General features: G+C 54.6%; 1 protein-coding gene across 12 annotated transcripts in view; it reads right to left on the bottom strand.

Annotated features, from left to right (window-relative positions):
- The window catches only part of KYAT1 (kynurenine aminotransferase 1), a 350,381-nt gene that overhangs the window by 57,389 nt on the left and 267,894 nt on the right, over positions 1–25,098 (bottom strand). For all 12 annotated transcript variants that reach the window (XM_086924868.1, XM_086924877.1, XM_086924878.1 and 9 more), the window contains one exon: positions 10,161–10,281. In XM_086924868.1, the coding sequence (XP_086780994.1) occupies positions 10,161–10,281 (121 nt within the window). The remainder of the gene's footprint in view (positions 1–10,160; positions 10,282–25,098) is intronic.

The raw sequence follows: 25,098 nt of genomic DNA, 5'->3' as shown, positions 1-25,098 counted from the left end.
ACGGTGGAGTCTCTCCTCTTTGGAAGGGTGCAGAGGCAGGAAGAAGGTGGGCAAGGTGATGGTCTGTCCGATGTGGAAAGAGGTAACCGCTTTGAGCAGAAAAGAGAGCCTGGTGTGAAAGATCACTTTGTCCGGATGAACTGCAAGCAGAGGAGGCTTGGAGGAAAGAGCCTGAAGCACATTCAACCTAGGGGCAGAGGTGATGGCAAGCAGGAAAACGGTCTTCAAGGTAAGAAGACGAAGAGGACAATTATGTAGTGGCTCGAAGGGAGCACACATAAGGAAAGTAAGAACAAGAATCAAGTACCACTGGGGCATTAGGAAAGGAGAAGGAGGAAAGCGATGAGTAATGGCCTTTAGAAATCTATTGACAATCGGAGACTTGAAAAGAGAAGGTTGATCAGGCAGGCGCAGAAAGGCAGAGATGGCCGAAAGGAAGCCTTAAAGAGTGCCCAGAGCAAAGTCCTGCTGGGTTAAAGACAGAATGAAGAGGAGAACCTCTGCAAGAGGGGCAGAAAGGGGATCCACAGCCTTTGCTGTGAACCATGCCACAAATTTGTTCCATCTGCAGGTGTATACCATTTTAGTGGAGGGACGCCTGGCTGCAAAGATGACATTACAGACTTCGGGAGGAATGTCGAAAGCTGTCAACTGTTGCCGCTCAATCTCCACGCAAGGAGGTGGAGGTTAGACAGGTTCAGGTGGAGGACCGTCCTCTGCTGCTGCAACAGAAGATCCTCCCCAAGAGGCAGTTTGATTGGAGGATCGATGGCCATGCTCAAGAGCTCAAGGTACCAGACTCTTCGCTCCCAGTCTGGAACCACAAGAATGACTTGAGTCCAGCCTCGCTTGATTTTCTTCAGCACCCTGACAGAAGTGGTTCAGGCGGAAATGCGTATAGGAGGCCACAATTCCACTTATGACGAAAAGCATCGCCGAGCGAGTGCCGCCTTGGAAACTCCAACGTGCAGAACTGCTGGCGTTGCGCGTTCTCTTCAGTGGCGAACAGATCTAACCAAGACACTCCCCACTACCGAAAGAGACCTTGCACCACCTCGAGGGAAGACGCCATTCATGATCCATCATGCACCTGCAGTAGAGTTTATCCGCCCTGGCATTCAGTGAACCTGCCAGGTGTTGAACCACCAGGAATATGCCCTGATGTTCCAGCCATGTCAAAGGCAAAGAGCCTCTTGACATAGGGTCCAGGACCCCACCCCGCCCTGTTTGTTGCAGTACCACATGGCGGTGGTGTTGTTGTCTGTGAACACCTGCACTACTCTTCCTTTGACAGAAGGAAGTAATGCCTTCGGTGCAAGACGGATCCCCCGGAGCTCAAAAGGTTGATGTGGAGACTGGTCTCCGCCAGAGACCTGAGACCAGAGACCCCTGATCTCTTCCTCTCCCATGTGGCCTCCTCATCCCAGGAGGGACGCATCTGCCACCACTGTGAACTCTGGTTGGGGAAGGGAGAGGGATCTGCTGTTGACACAATCCTGGTGTGTAAGCCAACACTGCACATGACGTGCAGTCCCCTCCGAGATCTAGACGTCATAGGAACAATTTCCATGACGCTGTGCCCACTGGAACTTCAGGTCCCACTGCAGAGCCTGCATATGCCACCTGGTATAATCCACCAGCAGGATGCAGCAGGCCATGAGGCCCAGCAGCCTCAGAGTCATTCTCACCAATTCCGGGATAGAGGCCGAAACATTGGTATCATAGCCCGAATATCCAGGACTCGCAGCCCGAAACCCTGCTGTATCCAGAACTGCTCAGATGAAAAGGAGCTTCTGAGAGGAAATGAGGTGTGACTTTGGCACCCCAGCGAGTGCAGGTGGTCCTCCATAGTCTGGAGGTGGGAGACGACAGCCTGGGGCGAGCCCGCCTTCAACAGCCAGTCATTGATATAGGGGAAGACTGGAACCCCCGATCAGCGCATATAAGCTGCAACCACCGCCAACACTTTTTGTGAACACCCGAGGGGCACTGGTAAGGCCAAAAGGGAGCACATAAACTGAAAATGCTCGTGGCCTACCGTGAACCGCAGGTAACGCCTGTGGGCTGGCAGGACAGGGATGTGGAAATAGGCGTCCTACAAGTCCAACGCCACCATCCAGTCTCCGGGAGTGAGGGCAGAAAAGGCCTGAGCCAATGTGAGCATTTTGAACTTCTCCTTCTGGAGAAAGTGGTTGAGGGCCCTGAGGTCTAAGATAGGACGCAGGTCTTTGTCCTTCTTGGGTACCAGAAAGTAGTGGGAGTAGCAACCACGACCTACTTCTGGCACAGGGACCCTTTCGATAGCTCCCTTGGACAAGAGAGCTACAACTTCCTGGCAAAGAAGAGCCAAGGGATCCTCCGACATGCGATGGAATGCTGATGACATGGGGGAAGGGCAGTCTCAAAGGGGAGGGAGTAGCCCCTTCGGACTATCTGCAAAACCCACCTGTCTGACATCATGTGCTGCCAGTGGGGGAGGTGATGGCGATTCCTGCTGTCCACTGGACTCTGGTGGCCCTTAAAGGTTGGACTAGGAGGGTTTGGAGGCTAGACCCTCATCGCTGGCTCCCACGTCCGAGACCACACAGAGGCTGGGTAGCTTGCGAGCCCTGTAGCCAGATGGGGTGGGACGTAGTAGGGCACCTCTTCTGTAGCTACGAAAGGAGCGAAAGGCGGACTGTGTGGAGCGAGAGGTTGCCTCGAGGCCCAAGGATATGGCCGTAGCCCTAGAATCCTAGATGCGCTCGAGGGGAGAGTCCCCCTTGTCACCAAACAGGCGGCACTCATCAAAGGGAATGCCCAGAAGGGTGGATTGGACATCCCCAGAGAAACCAGACTCCCTCAACCAGGCATAGTGCCTCAAGGCTCCTGAGGTAGAAACCGATTTGCCAAGAGAGTCGGCAGTATCCAGCCCATACCAAATGGTGAACTTAGCTGCGTCTTGACCCTTAGCCACTGCGAGGGTGAGAACAGCCCAGGCCTCCTCTGGGCACTGTGGCAACACTTGCGCAACCGTATCCCACACGGTATGGGTATAACGGCCCAAGAGGCATACAGTGTTCACAGACCACAGCATTAAGCAGGCAGAAGAAAACATTTTCTCCCCAAGGTGGTCCAGCTTCTTGGATTCCCTATCTGGGGGGCAATAGGGAAAGCGCCATTAGAAGACGAGGCTTGGACCACCAAACTCTCGGGGGAAGGGTGTTCGGCTTTGAGATTATCTCCTATGCCGACGACACCCAGCTGCTGTTTACGATGGGCCAAGACCTAGAAGCGGATAGACAACGTCTCTCGGCCGGTCTGCTAGCAGTCTCAAACTGGATGACCAAGAACTGCCTTCAGTTAAACCCTGAGAAAACGAAGATTATGCTTCTGGGGAAAGCCCCGCCATCTGGTCTGAGGAATGGTGGCCACACCAATTAGGGCCTACCCGGTGCATAAACAAACGGTTAAAAATCTAGGGATTAAACTTGACCAAGTGCGGTCAATGAAAGATCAGGTTGCGGCCACCACAAGCTCCTGTTATTATAATATACGCCTGTTGTGCAAAGTTTTTTACGCATAACCCTGGTTCAGGCTATGGTGACTAAGAAGGCAGGACTATGGAAATGCTCTGCTAGCTGGCGTTGGAGAATCCGTACCATCCAAGCTACAGGTAGTTCAGAATACTGCGGCTAGATTAGTCCTGAATCGTCCTGCAGGCACTGCCTCTGCGGCCTTACTGAAGGAACTACGTTGGCTTCCGATAAAGAAGCGTTCCTTTTTCAAAATCTGTTCCCTCACATATAATGCCTTGAGAGGCAAAGGCCCTCGTTACCTGCAAAGAAATCTCATAACCTACATTCCCGGCCGCTACTTGAGATCAAGCACCCAAGCCCTTTTGCGTGTGCCCGCATGGCTCAAGCATGCTCTGGGTGAAAGGCCTTCTCCTAGCTCACCCCAATAATATTGGAATAAACTACCCCAAACTCTTCGAGAAACTTCCACATACAGCAAATTTAGAAAACGACTCAAAGCTTTTCTATATCAATTTGACGTTGGCACATATCAAACCAGGATCTGTTCACAGCGCCGAGATGCCCCCGGGTGAGACGTGCGCTATAGTAAATTCTATAAACATAACATAACAACATACTGATCCTGTCTCCCATAAGGCCTGTCTGCCTGCACACTGACTCTATCTGACAATATGTGATGCCGGTAGGTACCTATTGCGCCAATCTCCAACAATCAGGGTCGGACTGGTCCAAAGGGCAGTCGGGCGGTGACCGATGGGCTGGTCTGACAGCTCAGTGTGTGGACTTGCTGTTTAGCAGTTTGTCGGCCAGTTTTAAGGTCTGTTGGGCTGGTGTTTACTATTGATTTCCCTGATATCACCACAAACTTTGCCTGCAGTAAACAAAACCCATGCGTTCTCCCGTACCTTGCAAAATACTCATACAGCGTGTCTTTAGCAGCTCAAAACCGGCCCGACTGCAAATGTGAGCCACTTTTCATCTATATAGTTTGCCAAATGGGGCCACTTTTATTTCAGCCCCCGGTCCGACCCAGCCCACAGTACGTCCTTCTCATACTGCTCCAACCCCCCATAATGCCTCTCTGCGCACCTGTTGCTCCAATTTCCCATAATGCAGCTCTTTCTATATACTGCTACAGTCCTCTGCCCATACATGCTACAGTCCTCTCCCCACACACGCTACAGTCCTCTCCCCACACATGCTACAGTCCTCTTCCAACACATGCTAGAGCCCTCTCCCCACACATGCTACAGTCCTCTCCCCATACATGCTAGAGTCCTCTCCCCACACATGCTACAGTCCTCTACCCACACACGCTACAGTCCTCTCCACACATGCTACAATCCTCTGCCCATACATGCTACAGCTCTCTCCCCACACATGCTACAGTCCTCTCCCACACACGCTACAGTCCTCTCCCTATACATGCTACAGTCCTCTGCCCATACATGCTACAGCTCTCTCCCCACACATGCTACAGTCCTCTCCCACACACGGTACAGTACTCTCCCTATACATGCTACAGTCCTCTGCCCATACATGCTACAGCTCTCTCGCCACACATGCTGCAGTCCTCTCCCCACACATGCTACAGTCCTCTCCCCACACATGCTACAGTCCTCTCCCCACACATGCTACAATCCTCTCCCCACACATGCTACAGTCCTCTCCCCACACACGCTACAGTCCTCTCCCCATACATGCTGCAGTCCTCTCCCCACACACGCTACAGTCCTCTCCCCATGTATGCTGCAGTCCTCTCTCCACACACGCTACAGTCCTCTCCCCACACACGCTACAGTCCTCTCCCCATACATGCTACAGTCCTCTGCCCACACATGCTACAGCCCTCTTCCCACACATGCTACAGTCCTCTCCCCACACATGCTGCAATCCTCTCCCACACATGCTACAGTCCTCTCCCACACATGCTACAGTCCTCTCCTACACATGCTAGTCCTCTCCCCACACATGCTACAATCCTCTCCCACGCATGCTACAATCCTCTCCCACACACGCTACAGTCCTCTCCCACACATGCTACAGTCGTCTCCCTATACATGCTACAGTCCTCTCCACACATGCTGCAGTCCTCCCTCCACACATGCTACAGTCCTCTCCCCACACATGCTACATTCCTCTCTCCACACATGCTACAGTCCTCTCCCCACACATGCTACAGTCCTCTCCCCAAACATGCTACTGTCCTCTCCCCACACATGCTACAGTCCTCTCCCCACGCATGCTACAGTCCTCTCCCCACACATGCTACATTCCTCTCTCCACACATGCTACAGTCCTCTCCCCACACATGCTACAGTCCTCTCCACACATGCTACAGTCCTCCCCCACCCATGCTACAATCCTCTCCACACATGCCACAATCCTCTCCCCACACATGCTACAGTCCTCTCCCCCCCACACATGCTACAGTCCTCTCCCCACACATGCTACAATCCTCTCCCCACACATGCTAGAGTCCTCTCCCCACACAGGCTACAGTCCTCTCCCCACACATGCTAGAGTCCTCTCCCCACACATGCTACAGTCCTCTCCCCATACATGCTAGAGTCCTCTCCCCACACATGCTACAGTCCTCTCCCCACACACGCTACAGTCCTCTCCACACATGCTACAATCCTCTGCCCATACATGCTACAGCTCTCTCCCCACACATGCTACAGTCCTCTCCCACACACGCTACAGTCCTCTCCCTATACATGCTACAGCCCTCTGCCCATACATGCTACAGTCCTCTCCCCACACATGCTACAGTCCTCTCCCACACATGCTACAGTCCTCTCCCCACACATGCTAGTCCTCTCCCCACACATGCTACAGTCCTCTCCCCACACATGCTGCAGTCCTCTCCCACACGCTACAATCCTCTTACCACACATGCTACAGTCCTCTCCCCATGTATGCTGCAGTCCTCTCTCCACACACGCTACAGTCCTCTCCCCACACACGCTACAGTCCTCTCCCCATACATGCTACAGTCCTCTGCCCACACATGCTACAGTCCTCTCCCCACGCATGCTACAGTCCTCTCCCCACACATGCTACAGTCCTCTGCCCACACATGCTACAGTTCTCTCCCCACACACGCTACAGTCCTCCCTCCACACACGCTACAGTCCTCCCTCCACACATGCTACAGTCCTCTCCCCACGCATGCTACAGTCCTCTCCCCACACATGCTACAGTCCTCTGCCCACACATGCTACAGTTCTCTCCCCACACACGCTACAGTCCTCCCTCCACACACGCTACAGTCCTCCCTCCACACATGCTACAGTCCTCTCCCCACACATGCTACAGTCCTCTCCCCACACATGCTACAGTCCTCTCCCCACACACGCTACAGTCCTCTGCCCCACACATGCTACAGTCCTCTCCCCACGCATGCTACAGTCCTCTCCCCACACACGCTACAGTCCTCCCTCCACACACGCTACAGTCCTCCCTCCACACATGCTACAGTCCTCTCCCCACACATGCTACAGTCCTCTCCCCACACATGCTACAGTCCTCTCCCCACACACGCTACAGTCCTCTGCCCCACACATGCTACAGTCCTCTCCCCACGCATGCTACAGTCCTCTCCCCACACACGCTACAGTCCTCCCTCCACACACGCTACAGTCCTCCCTCCACACATGCTACAGTCCTCTCCCCACGCATGCTACAGTCCTCTCCCCACACATGCTACAGTCCTCTGCCCACACATGCTACAGTTCTCTCCCCACACACGCTACAGTCCTCCCTCCACACACGCTACAGTCCTCCCTCCACACATGCTACAGTCCTCTCCCCACACATGCTACAGTCCTCTCCCCACACATGCTACAGTCCTCTCCCCACACACGCTACAGTCCTCTGCCCCACACATGCTACAGTCCTCTCCCCACGCATGCTACAGTCCTCTCCCCACACACGCTACAGTCCTCCCTCCACACACGCTACAGTCCTCCCTCCACACATGCTACAGTCCTCTCCCCACACATGCTACAGTCCTCTCCCCACACATGCTACAGTCCTCTCCCCACACACGCTACAGTCCTCTGCCCCACACATGCTACAGTCCTCTCCCCACGCATGCTACAGTCCTCTCCCCACACACGCTACAGTCCTCTGCCCCACACATGCTACAGTCCTCTCCCCACGCATGCTACAGTCCTCTCCCCACACACGCTACAGTCCTCCCTCCACACACGCTACAGTCCTCCCTCCACACATGCTACAGTCCTCTCCCCACACATGCTACAGTCCTCTCCCCACACATGCTACAGTCCTCTCCCCACACACGCTACAGTCCTCTGCCCCACACATGCTACAGTCCTCTCCCCACGCATGCTACAGTCCTCTCCCCACACACGCTACAGTCCTCCCTCCACACACGCTACAGTCCTCCCTCCACACATGCTACAGTCCTCTCCCCACGCATGCTACAGTCCTCTCCCCACACATGCTACAGTCCTCTGCCCACACATGCTACAGTTCTCTCCCCACACACGCTACAGTCCTCCCTCCACACACGCTACAGTCCTCCCTCCACACATGCTACAGTCCTCTCCCCACACATGCTACAGTCCTCTCCCCACACATGCTACAGTCCTCTCCCCACACACGCTACAGTCCTCTGCCCCACACATGCTACAGTCCTCTCCCCACGCATGCTACAGTCCTCTCCCCACACACGCTACAGTCCTCCCTCCACACACGCTACAGTCCTCCCTCCACACATGCTACAGTCCTCTCCCCACACATGCTACAGTCCTCTCCCCACACATGCTACAGTCCTCTCCCCACACACGCTACAGTCCTCTGCCCCACACATGCTACAGTCCTCTCCCCACGCATGCTACAGTCCTCTCCCCACACACGCTACAGTCCTCCCTCCACACACGCTACAGTCCTCCCTCCACACATGCTACAGTCCTCTCCCCACGCATGCTACAGTCCTCTCCCCACACATGCTACAGTCCTCTGCCCACACATGCTACAGTTCTCTCCCCACACACGCTACAGTCCTCCCTCCACACACGCTACAGTCCTCCCTCCACACATGCTACAGTCCTCTCCCCACACATGCTACAGTCCTCTCCCCACACATGCTACAGTCCTCTCCCCACACACGCTACAGTCCTCTGCCCCACACATGCTACAGTCCTCTCCCCACGCATGCTACAGTCCTCTCCCCACACACGCTACAGTCCTCCCTCCACACACGCTACAGTCCTCCCTCCACACATGCTACAGTCCTCTCCCCACACATGCTACAGTCCTCTCCCCACACATGCTACAGTCCTCTCCCCACACACGCTACAGTCCTCTGCCCCACACATGCTACAGTCCTCTCCCCACGCATGCTACAGTCCTCTCCCCACACACGCTACAGTCCTCCCTCCACACACGCTACAGTCCTCCCTCCACACATGCTACAGTCCTCTCCCCACGCATGCTACAGTCCTCTCCCCACACATGCTACAGTCCTCTGCCCACACATGCTACAGTACTCTCCCCACACACGCTACAGTCCTCCCTCCACACACGCTACAGTCCTCCCTCCACACATGCTACAGTCCTCTCCCCACACATGCTACAGTCCTCTCCCCACACATGCTACAGTCCTCTCCCCACACACGCTACAGTCCTCTGCCCCACACATGCTACAGTCCTCTCCCCACGCATGCTACAGTCCTCTCCCCACACACGCTACAGTCCTCCCTCCACACACGCTACAGTCCTCCCTCCACACATGCTACAGTCCTCTCCCCACACATGCTACAGTCCTCTCCCCACACATGCTACAGTCCTCTCCCCACACACGCTACAGTCCTCTGCCCCACACATGCTACAGTCCTCTCCCCACGCATGCTACAGTCCTCTCCCCACACACGCTACAGTCCTCCCTCCACACACGCTACAGTCCTCCCTCCACACATGCTACAGTCCTCTCCCCACACATGCTACAGTCCTCTCCCCACACATGCTACAGTCCTCTCCCCACACACGCTACAGTCCTCTGCCCCACACATGCTACAGTCCTCTCCCCACGCATGCTACAGTCCTCTCCCCACACACGCTACAGTCCTCCCTCCACACACGCTACAGTCCTCCCTCCACACATGCTACAGTCCTCTCCCCACGCATGCTACAGTCCTCTCCCCACACATGCTACAGTCCTCTGCCCACACATGCTACAGTTCTCTCCCCACACACGCTACAGTCCTCCCTCCACACACGCTTCAGTCCTCCCTCCACACATGCTACAGTCCTCTCCCCACACATGCTACAGTCCTCTCCCCACACATGCTACAGTCCTCTCCCCACACACGCTACAGTCCTCTGCCCCACACATGCTACAGTCCTCTCCCCACGCATGCTACAGTCCTCTCCCCACACACGCTACAGTCCTCCCTCCACACACCCTACAGTCCTCCCTCCACACATGCTACAGTCCTCTCCCCACACATGCTACAGTCCTCTCCCCACACACGCTACAGTCTTCTGCCCAGACACTGCTCCATTCCCCCAATGCAGCTCTACTTACACCCTTTCAACACCTCCCATCTGATACCTTTATCACACTCCTGGTGTCCCTCGTGCCCACCCAGTGCCCCCTCTGTGCCCACTCACCGATCCGAATGTGCGTTCCCCCATCATAGACCAGCCATTCGTACACCTCGTCACTGAAGCAGAGAACATTGTGCTTCGTACACAGATCTGCGATCCGCTGCAGCTCCTTCCTGGTAAACACCTACGAGGAAGGAAAGGGCTGGAGGTGAGAGGGCTGCTGAGGAAGGCAGTAAAGTGCCGTAGAGTAGAGTGGCAAAGAGTGTTGCAGAGGTGAGAGGGCTGCTGAGGAAGGAAGTAAAGTGCCGTAGAGTAGAGTGGCAAAGAGAGGATTAGAGTGTTGCAGAGGTGAGAGGGCTGCTGAGGGGAGGAAGTGGAGTGTTGCAGAGTGGAGTGGCAAAGAGAGGAGTAGAGTGTTGCAGAGGAGAGAGGGCTGCTGGGGGAAGGGGTAGAGGTGAGAGGGCTGCAGAGGGGAGGAAGTAAAGTGCCGTAGAGTAGAGTGGCAAAGAGTGGAGTAGAGTGTTGCAGAGGTGAGAGGGCTGCTGGGGGAAGGGGTAGAGGTGAGAGGGCTGCAGAGGGGAGGAAGTAAAGTGCCGTAGAGTAGAGTGGCAAAGAGTGGAGTAGAGTGTTGCAGAGGTGAGAGGGCTGCTGGGGGAAGGGGTAGAGGTGAGAGGGCTGCAGAGGGGAGGAAGTAAAGTGCCGTAGAGTAGAGTGGCAAAGAGTGGAGTAGAGTGTTGCAGAGGTGAGAGGGCTGCTGGGGGAAGGGGTAGAGGTGAGAGGGCTGCTGAGGAAGGAAGTAAAGTGCCGTAGAGTAGAGTGGCAAAGAGTGGAGTAGAGTGTTGCAGAGGTGAGAGGGCTGCTGGGGGAAGGGGTAGAGGTGAGAGGGCTGCTGAGGAAGGAAGTAAAGTGCCGTAGAGTAGAGTGGCAAAGAGAGGAGTAGAGTGTTGCAGAGGTGAGAGGGCTGCTGGGGGAAGGGGTAGAGGTGAGAGGGCTGCAGAGGGGTGGAAGTAAAGTGCCGTAGAGTAGAGTGGCAAAGAGAGGAGTAGAGTGTTGCAGAGGTGAGAGGGCTGCTGGGGGAAGGGGTAGAGGTGAGAGGGCTGCTGAGGAAGGAAGTAAAGTCCCGTAGAGTAGAGTGGCAAAGAGTGGAGTAGAGTGTTGCAGAGGTGAGAGGGCTGCTGGGGGAAGGGGTAGAGGTGAGAGGGCTGCAGAGGGGAGGAAGTAAAGTGCCGTAGAGTAGAGTGGCAAAGAGTGGAGTAGAGTGTTGCAGAGGTGAGAGGGCTGCTGGGGGAAGGGGTAGAGGTGAGAGGGCTGCTGGGGGAAGGGGTAGAGGTGAGAGGGCTGCAGAGGGGAGGAAGTAAAGTGCCGTAGAGTAGAGTGGCAAAGAGTGGAGTAGAGTGTTGCAGAGGTGAGAGGGCTGCTGGGGGAAGGGGTAGAGGTGAGAGGGCTGCAGAGGGGAGGAAGTAAAGTGCCGTAGAGTAGAGTGGCAAAGAGTGGAGTAGAGTGTTGCAGAGGTGAGAGGGCTGCTGGGGGAAGGGGTAGAGGTGAGAGGGCTGCAGAGGGGAGGAAGTAAAGTGCCGTAGAGTAGAGTGGCAAAGAGTGGAGTAGAGTGTTGCAGAGGTGAGAGGGCTGCTGGGGGAAGGGGTAGAGGTGAGAGGGCTGCTGGGGGAAGGGGTAGAGGTGAGAGGGCTGCAGAGGGGAGGAAGTAAAGTGCCGTAGAGTAGAGTGGCAAAGAGTGGAGTAGAGTGTTGCAGAGGTGAGAGGGCTGCTGGGGGAAGGGGTAGAGGTGAGAGGGCTGCAGAGGGGAGGAAGTAAAGTGCCGTAGAGTAGAGTGGCAAAGAGTGGAGTAGAGTGTTGCAGAGGTGAGAGGGCTGCTGGGGGAAGGGGTAGAGGTGAGAGGGCTGCTGAGGAAGGAAGTAAAGTGCCGTAGAGTAGAGTGGCAAAGAGTGGAGTAGAGTGTTGCAGAGGTGAGAGGGCTGCTGGGGGAAGGGGTAGAGGTGAGAGGGCTGCTGAGGAAGGAAGTAAAGTGCCGTAGAGTAGAGTGGCAAAGAGTGGAGTAGAGTGTTGCAGAGGTGAGAGGGCTGCTGGGGGAAGGGGTAGAGGTGAGAGGGCTGCAGAGGGGAGGAAGTAAAGTGCCGTAGAGTAGAGTGGCAAAGAGTGGAGTAGAGTGTTGCAGAGGTGAGAGGGCTGCTGGGGGAAGGGGTAGAGGTGAGAGGGCTGCAGAGGGGAGGAAGTAAAGTGCCGTAGAGTAGAGTGGCAAAGAGTGGAGTAGAGTGTTGCAGAGGTGAGAGGGCTGCTGGGGGAAGGGGTAGAGGTGAGAGGGCTGCTGAGGAAGGAAGTAAAGTGCCGTAGAGTAGAGTGGCAAAGAGTGGAGTAGAGTGTTGCAGAGGTGAGAGGGCTGCTGGGGGAAGGGGTAGAGGTGAGAGGGCTGCAGAGGGGAGGAAGTAAAGTGCCGTAGAGTAGAGTGGCAAAGAGTGGAGTAGAGTGTTGCAGAGGAGAGAGGGCTGCTGGGGGAAGGGGTAGAGGTGAGAGGGCTGCTGAGGAAGGAAGTAAAGTCCCGTAGAGTAGAGTGGCAAAGAGTGGAGTAGAGTGTTGCAGAGGTGAGAGGGCTGCTGGGGGAAGGGGTAGAGGTGAGAGGGCTGCTGAGGAAGGAAGTAAAGTGCCGTAGAGTAGAGTGGCAAAGAGTGGAGTAGAGTGTTGCAGAGGTGAGAGGGCTGCTGGGGGAAGGGGTAGAGGTGAGAGGGCTGCAGAGGGGAGGAAGTAAAGTGCCGTAGAGTAGAGTGGCAAAGAGTGGAGTAGAGTGTTGCAGAGGAGAGAGGGCTGCTGGGGGAAGGGGTAGAGGTGAGAGGGCTGCTGAGGAAGGAAGTAAAGTGCCGTAGAGTAGAGTGGCAAAGAGTGGAGTAGAGTGTTGCAGAGGTGAGAGGGCTGCTGGGGGAAGGGGTAGAGGTGAGAGGGCTGCTGAGGAAGGAAGTAAAGTGCCGTAGAGTAGAGTGGCAAAGAGTGGAGTAGAGTGTTGCAGAGGTGAGAGGGCTGCTGGGGGAAGGGGTAGAGGTGAGAGGGCTGCTGAGGAAGGAAGTAAAGTGCCGTAGAGTAGAGTGGCAAAGAGTGGAGTAGAGTGTTGCAGAGGTGAGAGGGCTGCTGGGGGAAGGGGTAGAGGTGAGAGGGCTGCTGAGGAAGGAAGTAAAGTGCCGTAGAGTAGAGTGGCAAAGAGTGGAGTAGAGTGTTGCAGAGGTGAGAGGGCTGCTGGGGGAAGGGGTAGAGGTGAGAGGGCTGCTGAGGAAGGAAGTAAAGTGCCGTAGAGTAGAGTGGCAAAGAGTGGAGTAGAGTGTTGCAGAGGTGAGAGGGCTGCTGGGGGAAGGGGTAGAGGTGAGAGGGCTGCAGAGGGGAGGAAGTAAAGTGCCGTAGAGTAGAGTGGCAAAGAGTGGAGTAGAGTGTTGCAGAGGTGAGAGGGCTGCTGGGGGAAGGGGTAGAGGTGAGAGGGCTGCAGAGGGGAGGAAGTAAAGTGCCGTAGAGTAGAGTGGCAAAGAGTGGAGTAGAGTGTTGCAGAGGTGAGAGGGCTGCTGGGGGAAGGGGTAGAGGTGAGAGGGCTGCTGAGGAAGGAAGTAAAGTGCCGTAGAGTAGAGTGGCAAAGAGTGGAGTAGAGTGTTGCAGAGGTGAGAGGGCTGCTGGGGGAAGGGGTAGAGGTGAGAGGGCTGCAGAGGGGAGGAAGTAAAGTGCCGTAGAGTAGAGTGGCAAAGAGTGGAGTAGAGTGTTGCAGAGGTGAGAGGGCTGCTGGGGGAAGGGGTAGAGGTGAGAGGGCTGCAGAGGGGAGGAAGTAAAGTGCCGTAGAGTAGAGTGGCAAAGAGTGGAGTAGAGTGTTGCAGAGGTGAGAGGGCTGCTGGGGGAAGGGGTAGAGGTGAGAGGGCTGCAGAGGGGAGGAAGTAAAGTGCCGTAGAGTAGAGTGGCAAAGAGTGGAGTAGAGTGTTGCAGAGGTGAGAGGGCTGCTGGGGGAAGGGGTAGAGGTGAGAGGGCTGCTGAGGAAGGAAGTAAAGTGCCGTAGAGTAGAGTGGCAAAGAGTGGAGTAGAGTGTTGCAGAGGTGAGAGGGCTGCTGGGGGAAGGGGTAGAGGTGAGAGGGCTGCAGAGGGGAGGAAGTAAAGTGCCGTAGAGTAGAGTGGCAAAGAGTGGAGTAGAGTGTTGCAGAGGTGAGAGGGCTGCTGGGGGAAGGGGTAGAGGTGAGAGGGCTGCAGAGGGGAGGAAGTAAAGTGCCGTAGAGTAGAGTGGCAAAGAGTGGAGTAGAGTGTTGCAGAGGTGAGAGGGCTGCTGGGGGAAGGGGTAGAGGTGAGGGGCTGCTGAGGAAGGAAGTAAAGTGCCGTAGAGTAGAGTGGCAAAGAGAGGAGTAGAGTGTTGCAGAGGTGAACGGACAGCTGAGGGAAGGGGGAGAAGTGAGAGGCCTGCTTAGAAAAGGGGTAGAGGTGAGACGGCTACTGAGGGAAGGGGTAGATGTGAGAGGGCTGCTGAGGGAAGGGGGAGAAGTGAGAGGGCTGCAGAGGAAGGAAGCAAAGTGCCGTAGAGTAGAGTGGCAAAGAGAGGAGTAGAGTGTTGCAGAGGTTAACGGACAGCTGAGGGAAGGGGAGAAGTGAGAGGGCTGCTGAGGGAAGGGGGAGAAGTGAGAGGGCTGCTGAGGGAAGGGCTAGAGGTGAGGGGCTGCTGAGGGAAGGGATACTGGCGAGAGGGCTGCTGAGGGAAGGAAGTAGAGTGGCATAGAGTAGAGTGGAGTATTAAAGAGAGGAGTTGAGTGTTGCAGAGGTGAGGTGGCTGCTGATGAAAGGGGTAGAGGTGAGAGGGCTGCTGAGGGAACAGGTACAGGTGAAGGGGCTGCTAATGGAAGGGATAGAGGGGAGAGGGCTGCTGAGGGAAGGAAGAGGGGTGAGCGGGCTGCTGAGGGAAGAAATAAAGGTGAGAGGGATAGAGGTGACAGAGCTACTAAGGAAGGGGAACAGGTGAAGGGGCTGCTGAGGGAAGGGAGAGAGGTGTGAGGACTGCTGAGGGAAAGGACTGAGGTGAGAGGGCGGCTGAGGGAAAGGACTGAGGTGAGAGGGCTGCTGAGGGAAGGGGTAGAGGTGAAGGGGCTGCTGAGGGAAAGGGAAGGGGTAGAGGCGAGAGGGCTGCTGAGGGAAGGGATACGGGCGAGAGAGCTGCTGAGGGAGGGAATAGGGCGAGAGGGCTGCTGAGGGAAAGAAGTAGAGTGTCGTACTGTAGAGTGTAGAGTGGAGTGGCGAAGAGAGGAGTTGAGTGTTGCAGAGGTGAGAGGGCTGCTTAGGGAAGGGATAGAAGTGACAGCTGCAGAGAGAAGGGGTAGAGGTGAGAGGGCTGCTGAGGGAAGGGGTAGAGGTGAGAGGGCTGCTGAGGGAAGGGGTAGAGGTTAGCGGTCTGCTGAGGGAAGGGGTAGAGGTGAAAGGGCTGCTGAGGGAAGGGGTAGAGGTGAGAGGGCTGCTGAGGGAAGGAATAAAGGTGAGAGGGATAGAGGTGACAGAGCTACTGAGGAAGGGGTACAGGTGAAGGGGCTGCTGAGGGAAGGGGTAGGGGTGAGAGGGCTACTGAGGGAAGGGGTAGAGGTTAGCAGGCTGCTGAGGGAAGGGGTAGAGGTGAAGGGGCTGCTGAGGGAAGGAGTAGAGGCGAGAGGGCTGCTGAGGGAAGGGGTAGAGGTGAGAGGGCTGCTGAGGGAAGGGGTAGAGGTGAGAGGGCTGCTGAGGGAAGGGGTAGAGGTTAGCAGGCTGTTGAGGGAAGGGGTAGAGGTGAAGGGGCTGCTGAGGGAAGGAGTAGAGGCGAGAGGGCTGCTGAGGGAAGGGGTAGAGGTGAGAGGGCTGCTGAGGGAAGGAATAAAGGTGAGAGGGATAGAGGTGACAGAGCTACTTAGGAAGGGGTACAGGTGAAGGGGCTGCTGATGGAAGGGGTAGAGGTGAGAGGGCTGCTGAGGGAACAGGTACAGGTGAAGGGGTTGCTGATGGAAGGGGTAGAGGTGAGAGGTCTGCTGAGGGAACAGGTACAGGTGAGAGGGCTGCTGAGGGAAGGGATAGAGGTGAGAGGGCTGATGAGGGAAGGAAGAGGGGTGAGAGGGCTGCTGAGGGAAGAAATAAAGGTGGGAGGGATAGAGGTGACAGAGCTACTGAGGAAGGGGAACAGGTGAAGGGGCTGCTGAGGGAAGGGAGAGAGGTGTGAGGACTGCTGAGGGAAAGGACTGAGGTGAGAGGGCTGCTGAGGGAAAGGACTGAGGTGAGAGGGCTGCTGAGGGAAGGGGTAGAGGTGAAGGGGCTGCTGAGGGAAAGGGAAGGGGTAGAGGCGAGAGGGCTGCTGAGGGAAGGGATACGGGCGAGACAGCTGCTGAGGGAAGGAATAGGGTGAGAGGGCTGCTGAGGGAAAGAAGTAGAGTGTCATAGAGTAGAGTGTAGAGTGGAGTGGCGAAGAGAGTAGTTGAGTGTTGCAGAGGTGAGAGGGCTTCTTAGGGAAGGGATAGAAGTGACAGCTGCAGAGAGAAGGGGTAGAGGTGAAGGGGCTGGTGAGGGAAGGGGTAGAGGTGAGAAGGCTGCCGAGGGAAGGAATAAAGGTGAGAGGGATAGAGGTGACAGAGCTACTGAGGAAGGGGTACAGGTGATGGGGCTACTGGGGGAAGGAAGAGGGATGAGAGGGCTGCTGAGGGAAGGGGTAGAGGTGAAGGGGCTGAGGTGAGAGGGCTGCTGAGGGAAGGGGTAGAGGTGAAGGGCTGCTGAGGGAAGGGGTAGAGGTGAGAGGGCTGCTGAGGGAAGGAATAAAGGTGAGAGGGATAGAGGTGACAGAGCTACTGAGGCAGGGGTACAGGTGAAGGGGCTGCTGAGGGAAGGGGTAGAGGTGAAGGGGCTGCTGAGGGAAAGGGAAGGGGTAGAGGCGAGAGGGCTGCTGAGGGAAGGTGTAGAGGTTAGCGGGCTGCTGAGGGAAGGGGTAGAGGTGAAGGGGCTGCTGAGGGAAGGGGTAGAGGTGAAGGGGCTGCTGAGGGAAGGGGTAGAGGTGAGGGGGCTGCTGAGGGAAGGGGTAGAGGTGAAGGGGCTGCTGAGGGAAGGGCGAGAGGGCTGCTGAGGGAATGGGTAGAGGTTAGCAGGCTGCTGAGGGAAGGGGTAGAGGTGAAGGGGTCGCTGAGGGAAGGAAGAGGGGTGAGAGGGGGCTGCTGAGGGAAGGAAGAGGGGTGAGAGGGGGCTGCTGAAGGAAGGGGTAGAAGTGAGAGGGCTGCTTAGGGAAGGGAAGGGGTAGAGGTGAGAGGGCTGCTGAGGGAAGGGGTAGAGGTGAGAGGGCTGCTGAGGGAAGGGAGAGGGGTGATAGGGGGCTGCTGAGGGAAGGGGTAGAGGTGAGAGGGCTGCTGAGGGAAGGAAGAGGGGTGAGAGGGGGCTGCTGAGGGAAGGGGTAGAAGTGAAGGGGCTTCTGTGGGAAGAAAGTAGTGTCATTGAGTGAAGGAATAGAGGTGAAAAGGCGGTTGAGGGAAGGGGGGCTAGATATGAGAGGGCTGCTGAGGGAAGGGGTAGAGGTGAGTGGGATGGCATAGAGTAGAGTGGCAGAAAGTGGAAAGTAGTAGATTGTTGTAGAGTGGAGCGGTGTAGAGTGTCAGAGTGGAGTACAGTGTCTTAAGATTGTTTTGGAGTGTTGTAGAGTGGAGCAGAGTGATGTAGTGTGGAGTGTCCTAGAGTGGAGTAAAGTGTAGATTTGAGTATCATAGAGTGGAGTGTCAGAGTGGAGAAGTGGCATAGAGTGGAGTGGCGTATAGTGGCGTGGCGTAGAGTGGAGTGGCAAAGAGAGGAGTAGAGTGATGTGGAGGTGAGAGGGCTGTTAAAGAAAGGGGCGGAGGTGATGGGGCTGCTGTGCAAAGAGATAGAAATGAGAGAGTTGCTGAGGGAAGGAAGAAGTGCCATAGAAATGAATAGCATAGAGTGGAGTGGCAAAGAGTAGAGTGGTAGAAAGTGGAAAACAGTAGATTGTTGTAGAGTGGAGTGCCATAAAGTGGCAGAGAGTGGAGTGGCATAGATTGGCGTGGCATGGAATGTCGCAGAGTGGAGTGGCATAGAGTGGAGTGGCATGGAATGTCTCAGAGTGGAGTGGCATAGATTGGAGTGGCATGGAATGTCTCAGAGTGGAGTGGCATAGATTGGAGTGGCATGGAATGTCTCAGAGTGGAGTGGCATAGAGTGGAGTGGCATGGAATGTCTCAGAGTGGAGTGGCATAGATTGGAGTGGCATGGAATGTCTCAGAGTGGAGTGGCATAGATTGGAGTGGCATGGAATGTCTCAGAGTGGAGTGGCATAGATTGGAGTGGCATGGAATGTCTCAGAGTGGAGTGGCATAGAGTGGAGTGGCATGGAATGTCTCAGAGTGAAGTGGCATAGATTGGAGTGGCATGGAATGTCTCAGAGTGGAGTGGCATAGATTGGAGTGGCATGAAATGTCTCAGAGTGGAGTGGCATAGATTGGAGTGGCATGGAATGTCTCAGAGTGGAGTGGCATAGAGTGGAGTGGCATGGAATGTCTCAGAGTGAAGTGGCATAGATTGGAGTGGCATGGAATGTCTCAGAGTGGAGTGGCATAGATTGGAGTGGCATGGAATGTCTCAGAGTGGAGTGGCATAGAGTGGAGTGGCATGGAATGTCTCAGAGTGGAGTGGCATAGATTGGAGTGGCATGGAATGCCTCAGAGTGGAGTGGCATAGATTGGAGTGGCATGGAATGTCTCAGAGTGGAGTGGCATGGAATGTCTCAGAGTGGAGTGGCATAGATTGGAGTGGCATGGAATGTCTCAGAGTGGAGTGGCATAGATTGGAGTGGCATGGAATGTCTCAGAGTGGAGTGGCATAGAGTGGAGTGGCATGGAATGTCTCAGAGAGGAGTGGCATAGAGTTTTATAGAGTGGAGTGCTGTAAGTGGAGTGATATAGAGTGGAGTAGTGTCATGGAGTTGAGTAGAGTGTTGTGGAGTAGAGTGGAGTGGCATAGAGTGGAGTGGCATGGTGTAGAGGGGAGTGCCATAGAGTGAAGAAGAGCGTACCAGAGCGGAGTGGCATAGAATGTCAAAGAGCAGAGTGGCATAGAGTGGAGTAGTGTCAGAGTAGAGTTGCTCATAGTGTAGTAGTGTGTTGCGGAGTGGCCTAGAGTGGATTGTTGTAGAGTGGAGTGGCGTAGAGTTTCGCAAGGTGGAGAGGCATCGAGGGGTGTGGAGTGGCGCAGTGTTGTAGAGTGGAGTTGCGTAGACTGTCAATGAGTGAAGTGGCATAGAGTGGAGTAGAATAGTGTCAGAGTGAAGTAGCATAGAGTGGAGGCGAGTGGAGTAGTGTTTCACAGAGTTGAATGGCGTAGAGTGGAGTGGCCTAGAATGAGTAGCATTTCCAATGGAGCCGAACCTCTATGCTATCAAACAATCGCCCAAAATCGTAAAGGCAAAAAAGGAGGTGGCCTAGCTTTTGTGTTCAGACAAACATTACATATCACTAAAGTTGACAAAGTCTCCATAAAAGATTGTGAGGCACTATTCACCAGATGCAATCCTACATCCTCTTCCTCCTGTCACTCCCTGCTTATTTACAGACCTCCACCTAGCAAGGCAACGTTCCCAGACGCACTTCTAGACATGGTTTCAAACCTGATAGGACTACACTTCAACCAATGCATTCTGGGTGACCTCAACATTTGGTTTGACAAACAAAATAAATCATGGCTGTCCTAGAAACACTGAATCTGTATCAGGTCGTTCACAAACCCACACACGTCGCTGGACACATCCTAGATGTCATTTTTGCTAATACAGAACTAGTTACCTTTCAAACAATGACTCCAGTCACATGATCAAACCACCATTTGCTTGCCTTTCAACATAAAACAACACTAAGCGACCCACCTTACGTGCATCCACCTATCGACCTTGGAACAAACTCAATTTGGAAAACTTAGATTCACAACTAACATCCTGTACAGATCTACAAACAATAAATTCTGTTCAAAAACTATAAGAGCGGCTACAGGAAGCTTTTGTTATCCTGATGCCACTTAAACCTCACAACAGAACAAAAGAAAAGAAGCACCTTGGAGAAATACGGAGACAAAAGAGATAAAACAACAAATTAGAAAGGTGCAATGTGCCTGGCTCAAAACAAACGCCAAACAAGGCAAACTTGGCCTACAGAAAATTGACAGATTTTACAAATCGGCTATCAAGAAAGCAAAGAAAAAATATTATTCAGACAGAATTCAAAATGCTAAATGTGCAAATGAATTCTATAAAATTCTCAATTAATTTAGTAAACCAAATTACCTAGAAGCAGCTCATCCCGTTAGGGACAAACTAGCAAATCATTACGAGGACAAAGCAGACACGTTGGACTCATACATAAACAGAGACAAAGCATCAGCACCAACCCTTGTACAAAACAACAATCCAAGAATTCTCTATCCCAGCCTCTTTGTTCCTTCCTGCACATCTCACACAATGAATTTATGGATCTGGTCAAAGCAAGCCGGCCTGCCAGCAGCCCTTCTGACCCTTGTCCAACGGAAACTTTCAAGACAATTCTTCTAACAACCTCGGCTGCCACTCCAGTGAGGAAAATCATCAAAAACTCCTTAAATACTGGAATATTCCAGAAGAACTCAAAAACTCAAACATACGCCCTTTATTGAGGAAAACAAACGTGGACCTGCTGAACCCTGACAACTACAGACCCATTACAAATGGATCTTTCCTGGGCAAACTGATAGAAAGAGAAGCGTTCGACCAGATGTCACAATTCATTGGAGAGAATGACATACTGTCAGACTTCCAAAGAGGATTCCGTCCCTGGAAAAGGCACAGAATCTGCCCTCCTTGCCATCTGAGATGACCTGAAGAATACATTTGAATGCAACGGGGCTGCTGTGCTACTTCTCTTGGACCTCTCAGCTGCCTTTGACATGGTTGACCATAAAACTCTGATACAAAGACTTCATGAAGTCGGTATAGAGGGGACTGTTCTAAACTGGATCACCTCCTACCTTCAAAACAGAAATAATGTCATCCATACCCCATTTTTCTCATCCAAACCGTACTTCACAGAAGCAGGGGTCCCTCAGTGCTCTATTATCTCGCCCATGCTTTTAAACTTCCACATGAAGTCATTACCGGCGCTGATCAATCAATTTCACCTCACATGCTATAACTATGCAAATGACACCCAAATACTCCTTCAACTGCAATGCTCCAAAGATATTGGAAAAATCACCAATTTATTTTAAGCTGTCTGAGAGCAATGGATCAATGGATGAAGTGAAGCCATCTCAAATTGAATGCTTCCAAAACGGAAATACTCACGTGTGGCAATTGGAAAAATGATGATCCACTCGCCATGTGGCCTGATGATCTGGGAACACCGCCTAAAATATCGAAGGAAGTAAGAAACCTCGGAATGACCATGGACTCCAAGCTATCGATGAATGCCCAAGTGGACAAACTAGCAAGATCAAGCTTTGTTACTATAAAAACTCTGCAACGAATCTTGCCCCATTTGGGATTTCCACACAAGGTCCAAGCTGCCATCTCCCTTGTTCTGTCCAAACTCGATTATGCCAATAGCCTCTACCACGGATCACCTTTAACAGCCATGAAATTACTACAATGGATTCAATCAATCAATCAATCAATCAAAGACATTTATAGAGCGCACTACTTACCCGTAGGGTCTCAAGGCGCTGGGGGGAGGGGGGTGCCGCTACTGCTCGAACAGCCAGGTCTTCAGCTTCTTCCTGAAGGAGAGGTGGTCTTGGGTCAGGCGCAGGTCGGTCGGGAGGGAGTTCCAGGTCTTGGCGGCCAGGTAGGAGAAGGACCTTCCTCCTGTAGTCGCTCTTCGGATGCGGGGGACGGCGGCGAGGGCATGGTTGGCTGATCGGAGGTGGCGTTGGGGAGCGTAGAAGTTGATTCGGTTGTTGAGGTAGCTCGGGCCTTGGTCGTGTAGGGCTTTGTGTGCGTGGGTGAGGAGGCGGAAGGTGATTCTTTTGTTGACGGGGAGCCAATGCAGGTCTCTCAGATGTCCGGAGATGTGGCTGGTTCGTGGGATGTCGAGGATGAGTCTGGCTGAGGCGTTCTGGATCCGCTGGAGTCTCTTCTGGAGCTTGGCGGTGGTGCCGGCCTAGAGGGCGTTGCCGTAGTCCAGTCGACTGGTGACGAGGGCCTGGGTGGCGGTCTTCCTGGTCTCGGTGGGGATCCACCAGAAGATCTTTCGTAGCATACGTAGGATGTTGAAGCATGCCGAGGAGACGTTGTTGACTTGCCTGGTCATGGAGAGGGAGGAGTCCAGGATGAAGCCCAGGTTGCGTGCGTGGTCTGTCGGTTTGGGTGCGGTGCCCAGGGCGGGAGGCCACCAGGAGTCGTCCCAGGCGGAGGGTGAAGAGCCCAGGATGAGGACCTCCGTCTTGTTTGAGTTCAGTTTCAGGCGGCTGGTCGTCATCCACTCGGCTACCTCTTTCATCCCTTCGTGCAGGTTGGCTCTGGCGGCGGCGGGGTCGTTGGTCAGGGAGAGGATCAGCTGGGTGTTGTCGGCGTAGGAGATTATGCTGAGGTTGTGTTGGCGTGCGATGGCCGCGAGGGGGCTCATGTAGACGTTGAAGAGGGTGGGGCTCAGTGAGGATCCTTGAGGGACGCCGCAGATGACTTCGGTGGCCTCTGACTTGTACGGTGGTAGGCGGACTCTCTGTGTTCTTCCGTCGAGGAAGGAGATGATCCATTCCAGAGCCTTCTCCTGGATTCCGACGTTGCTGAGGCGTTGTACTAGGGTGCGGTGGCAGACAGTGTTGAATGCCGCGGAGAGGTCTAGGAGGATGAGGGCCGCTGTTTCTCCGTTGTCCATCAGGGCTCGGATGTCATCGGTGGCGGCGATGAGGGCGGTCTCGGTGCTGTGGTTGGCTCGGAAGCCAGACTGTGAGGGGTCGAGGGATCCATTCGTATCAAGGAAGGCGGCCAGCTGCTTGTTGACGGTCTTCTCGATGACTTTGGCTGGAAACGGGAGGAGCGAGATGGGGCGGTAATTCTTGAGTTCGGTGGGGTCCGCTGTGGGTTTCTTGAGTAGAGCGCTGAGTTCGGCGTGCTTCCAGCTCTCAGGGAAGGTGGCGGTGTCGAAGGATGTGTTGATGATGTCTCGCAGGTGGGGTGCGATGACATCGTCGGCCTTGTTGAAGACGTGGTGAGGGCAGGGGTCGGTCGGAGATCCGGAGTGGATGGAGTTCATCGTGCGGACGGTGTCTTCGGTGCTGATCGGAGTCCAGGCGCGGAGGGTGGTGGTGGGGGGTGGTGGTCCGGTCGTGGTGTGCGTTGGTTGGTTGTTGAAGCTGTTGTGAATGTCCGCGATCTTGTTGTGGAAGTATAAGGCGAGGGAGTTGCAGAGGTCTTGCGATGGGGTGATGTCGTTGTTTCCTGCGCTGGGGTTGGAAAGCTCTTTCACGATGTTGAAGAGTTCCTTGCAGTTGTGTGCGTTGTTGTCCAGCCGGTCCTTGAATGCAGTTTTCTTGGCGGCGCGGATCAGCTGGTGGTGCTTCCGGGTGGCAAGCTTGAAGGTGGTCATGTTGTCCGGTGTTGGTTCCCTTCTCCAGATTTTCTCGAGGGCTCGGCAGTTCTTCTTGGAGCTCTTGAGTTCGTCGGTGAACCATGGGGCTTTCTTGCTGCCGGGTCTGCTTGGCGGGGTCCTCAGCAGGGCGAGCTCGTCTGCGCAGTTGCTGATCCACTTCGTGAGGTTGTCGGCGGCCTGGCTGGGGTTCGCTGAGCTGGCAGGAGGGTGCTGGCTCAGGGAGGTGGCGAGCTGGTCGGCTGTGATCTTGTTCCAGCTTCTGCGGGCAGCCTGTTGTTGGTGGTGGTGGGTCGTCGTTCTTCTTATTATTATTTATTTATAAATTTATAGAGCGCCTGGTGACCCGTAGGCATCCCCGCGCTATAGAGTTGTAAGAACCAGGAGGAGGAAGGGCCGGAGGACTATTTGGGGAATAAAAAGGTTTTTAGTTTTTTCCGGAATAGGGCGTGACAGGGTTCCAGACGCAAATTGCGGGGGAGTGCGTTCCAACCTGCAGAGGCTTTGACCGAGAAGCGACGTCCACCGGTCCGAGCCTTCTTAAATTTTGGGACGATGGCTAGATGTTCATCGTCAGAGCGAAGTGTTCTTGGGGCTTTGTAGGGGGCGACCAGGTCTTTCAGGGCGGCTGGGCCGGCACCATTGATGAGTTTATGGCTGGTGCACATGGCTTTAAACTCTACTCGCTGGCGAACAGGAAGCCAGTGCAGAGCCTTGAGGGCCGGTTTGGCAGAGGCTCTGGGAGGGAGGTTCATAATGAGCCTTGCCGCGGCATTTTGTGCACGTTGGAGTTTGGCCAAGGTGAATTCCGGTGCGCCTAGGTAGATGGCGTTGCTGTAGTCAAGCCGGGCTAAGATGAGCCCTTGGACCAGGAGTTTCCTGGAAAGGGGGGGGGGAGAGAGGGAGAATTTTGCGGATTGACCGCAGGAGGCCAAAACATGTTCCAGCGGTCTTGGTTGCCTGGGTCTTCATGGTGAGGGTCGGTTCCAACCAGACGCCTAGCGTTTTGATTTCTGTCTTTGGTGTAGGTATCTCACCAAAGGCGTCCGGCCAAACCGAGGGAGGGATGGAGGACCATTTGTTGCCCAGAAGCATAATTTCGGTTTTTGCACCGTTCAGCTTCAGGGAGGATTCGCACATCCAGGTGTAAATGTCCTGGAGACAGTTCAGCAGGTTGTCTGGGTGTTTATCCAGCTGGGAGAGAGAGACGACAAGTTGGGTGTCGTCAGCGTAGTTTACTATTTTTATCCCGTAGGGAGTCACGACATCTTCCAGGGGGGCCATGTAGACATTAAACAGGGTGGGACTAAGCGAGGACCCCTGGGGAACTCCACAGGTAAGTGGTAGGGGGTCTGAGCGAGAGTTGCCGTCCCACACCTGAAATGAATGGCCAGATAGAAAGGAGTCAATCCAAGCATGAGCTGTTCCCA

The sequence above is a fragment of the Lissotriton vulgaris genome, chromosome 5, assembly GCF_964263255.1.
Source record: "Lissotriton vulgaris chromosome 5, aLisVul1.2, whole genome shotgun sequence".
Taxonomy (NCBI): domain Eukaryota; kingdom Metazoa; phylum Chordata; class Amphibia; order Caudata; family Salamandridae; genus Lissotriton; species Lissotriton vulgaris.
The sequence above is the reverse complement of the archived record's forward strand: the minus strand, read 5'-3'. Positions and strand labels throughout refer to the sequence as shown.